The sequence below is a fragment of the Vigna angularis genome, chromosome 4 (genome assembly GCF_016808095.1).
Source record: "Vigna angularis cultivar LongXiaoDou No.4 chromosome 4, ASM1680809v1, whole genome shotgun sequence".
Classification (NCBI taxonomy): Eukaryota; Viridiplantae; Streptophyta; class Magnoliopsida; order Fabales; family Fabaceae; genus Vigna; species Vigna angularis.
The window spans coordinates 17,471,833-17,474,985 of record NC_068973.1 but is presented as its reverse complement, the minus strand read 5'-3'; the positions used below and the strand labels follow the sequence as shown (position 1 = coordinate 17,474,985).

General features: G+C 30.5%; 1 protein-coding gene across 2 annotated transcripts; it reads left to right on the top strand.

Annotated features, from left to right (window-relative positions):
- The first annotated feature begins 829 nt into the window (after positions 1-829).
- On the top strand, positions 830-2,564 carry LOC108331264 (transcription factor HEC3). Of its 2 annotated transcripts, XR_001832353.2 has the most exons (3): positions 830-1,671; positions 1,770-1,862; positions 2,429-2,564. XR_001832353.2 is itself a non-coding variant. In XM_017565912.2 (2 exons), exons 1-2 carry the CDS (start codon positions 885-887, stop codon positions 1,802-1,804), a joined length of 822 nt encoding a protein of 273 aa, XP_017421401.1. In that variant the 5' UTR covers positions 830-884; the 3' UTR covers positions 1,805-1,967. The 2 variants fall into 2 exon arrangements, 1 of the variants encoding a protein (XP_017421401.1); XM_017565912.2 differs by lacking the exon at positions 2,429-2,564 and having other exon boundaries at positions 1,770-1,967.
- Positions 2,565-3,153: the final 589 nt, after the last annotated feature.

Sequence of the window (3,153 nt, the reverse complement as noted above, 5' to 3'; positions counted from 1 at the left end):
TATTTTTATTTTGTCCCAATTTAGTCCTTAATTTTTTAAAAATTAAACAATTTTGTTCCTCTCCAAATTCAAACAAAATTTAATTTATATATAAATCTTTACAAAACAAATTATACAAATTGATATTTTTTTATTAGAAAATAAAAAAATTACAAACTAACATTTGACACATTTTTATTTATGTAGTACTAAAAAAAATAACTTAGTTGCATTAAAGTTTTTAAAACAAAAATTAAATTTAGACAAAAAAAATAAAGAAAGTCATTTAAAAAATTTTCACAAAATTAAACTACAAATGAAATCATTTAACCTAAATAATATGAATGAACAAACTATAAAAGTTAACATTTCAATAATAAATATTTTTGTTAAGGTGATTTAAACAAAAATAGTCTCAATACTTTCTCAACAATGCCATGACACGTGGTTTGCCACTAACACATGACACTATCAGTGTCACCTCACACTGTCATTGCCACGTGGCACAATGTCGTTATCACGTGGCACAATGTCATTGTCACGTGACACAATGTCAGCTTGACACGTAACAATTTTTTTATTTAAAAAATTTAAAAATATTACGAGTTAACACATGACACCTGTTTAACAGTGTTAGTACAGAACTAACGACAATGACCTTATTATTTCAATTTATTAAAATTAAGAACTCAATTAAAAAAAAAAAATAAAAGACCTAAGAAAAGTTACTGAGAGTATGAGAATGATTAAACCTTATTATTATTATTATTATCACTTATCTCTCTTCTTTGTGCAGCCTCTTTGATAGCATTGTATGGTGTGAATTTGGGAAGAAAAAAGAAGAAGCTACCAAGTTAACTCATTAACTACGAAGCTTGATTGTTACAAACAGCTAGCACCCTTTTATGCGGCGAGATATCGTTAGGTTATTTATAACTACTGTACTTTTCTACCCATTTTCTCAATCCTTTTTAAACCCTTTTAGACTTTTACTCCTCTTAACCTTAAAAACACCAACACAACACATTGTGCATGCCCACATGGATACCAACCTCAACACTACATTCACAAACGTTAACACCACTTACAATCACGAGACCATGACCACAGATCAACAACACAACATCATCCTCCACGATCATCACCAAATTCCAATGGATGTTGGAATTTGGTCCAATCACCACCACCCTTTTCACCCACAACCCTCTTCCTCCTCTTCAACTAATTTCCTAACCGACGTCTTGGGAATCCAGTTTGAAGAAGACGAAGAGGAAGAGCTCGGAGCGATGAAGGAGATGATGTACCAGATGGCAGCGATGCAACCGGTCGACATAGACCCTGCCACCGTCAGAAAACCCAAGAGGCGAAACGTCCGCATAAGTGATGACCCTCAGAGTGTGGCTGCACGTCATCGAAGAGAGAAGATCAGTGAGAAAATCCGTATCCTTCAAAGACTTGTCCCTGGTGGAACCAAAATGGACACTGCTTCCATGCTTGACGAAGCCATTCGCTATGTCAAGTTCTTGAAGCGACAAATCAGGTTCCTTCAATCAACACCACAGATTCACTCCGTTAATGCCACTGCTCCCAACTCCGATTGCCCTTTTCCACCAACTACATTGCACGCTTCCACCTCCGTCAACCTGCCTCTTGGAATCCAATTCAACGCCGACCACCTTCAACATTCATCGGGTAATTACTGATTACTACTCATTTACTGGCTAATTAAGAACCTTTTATGAGCGGTACGTGCATGATGTTATGCGTTTTAATGATTATTAATGTACCAGGGGACAATGAAAATGAGGAAAGGATTCAAGTGTAAGAGCCTGATGCAGTATTATATGCACCTTCAATATATTAAAGTTTTTTTTACAACAAAGGTACCTTGTTCAACTGTAACTAAAGACCCTCATGGAATCTGTGTAGTAAAAAATATATTTTCCATTTTCCAATGTCTTCAAAAAGTGTAATAACATTCAACTTAATTTCCCACTCGTTAAATATATATTTCTTCATTTCATTTCTGTTTCTTTATATAACATTTTTATTTCTGAAAAGAGTGTGTGTTTTAATTAACTTCTTTTATTGTAAATATAAATAAGCAGTTTCTGTTCTATTATTTAATTCAAATTGTAATATTTTATTATACTTAGTATTTTAAAAACTATATATGCTTAAACTTATTTTTTATTCACTGACATTATAGAAACGTGCATTAATAGCCCAAAAATACCAATATTGATTATTAAAATTTAGTGTCAAAAGTCAAATGTTTTACATGGATTCATGCTATATATAATAAATATTGAATAGTGCGTATTGATTAATCTCTACAATATTTTAACAACAGATTTTAAATATTCTTTAGTTTTTAAGAAAGTATCTGTAATTTATAGCTGTATTTATTGCTACTGAATACGGAGTATGTTGGTTTGTATTGATGCAGTATATAGCTTGTGGGAAAAGGTTTGTTTGGATATTCTTCACCAAAGTGACTGAGGAATAATAAATCATAACGCTTGGTTTGGATTATATCTTATAAGAATTATATCTTATATGAGTTGGTAGAAAAGTTTGTTTGGTCAGAAGACTGTATCTTCATTGAATAAAAAAGTTGTATTCTATGTTCTTATTCCTTAAACCTGTATCAGTTTTGCTAGAAAAAACACTCTTATAAAAATTAAATTTTGAAATATGCTATATTCTTTTACAAAATATTATCTGAACGATGCACAATTCCCTGTAATTTAAGTAAAATATAGGCAAAAAGAAATATGTTATTTAATATCATTTGAAAATTTTTAAAACGAAAAAATAATCTTAACAAAAATGAATTTTTTAAATTTTTAAAAGAAAGAGAGATTGAATAATAATGAAAGGTAGTATTAAATGGTAGTAAAAAAAATTGTTGTGTAAAAATATAAATGTCCATTAAATAATTATGTCTTTAAAATAGTTTAATTAACAGTGAAAAATAAATATTGTAAAATGTTGAAAACCGTGCATGTGAATACAAATTGCATTTATTTGGCTGTTTTGATCTGTAATTAAATTGTATGACGTTGATCCAATCAGTAAACTACTGAATCACATGTAGACAATAGTTTGAGTCATTGACGCATTTTCTATATATGCTTTCAATTAATTGGTACATAAATACAAAAGTGGATG

Coding starts and splice junctions, on each gene's coding strand:
- LOC108331264 (XM_017565912.2), top strand. CDS start 885: ATGCGGCGAGATATCGTTAGGTTATTTATAACTACTGTACTTTTCTAC. Junction 1,672..1,769: donor CCACCTTCAACATTCATCGG/GTAATTACTGAT, acceptor TTAATGTACCAG/GGGACAATGAAAATGAGGAA.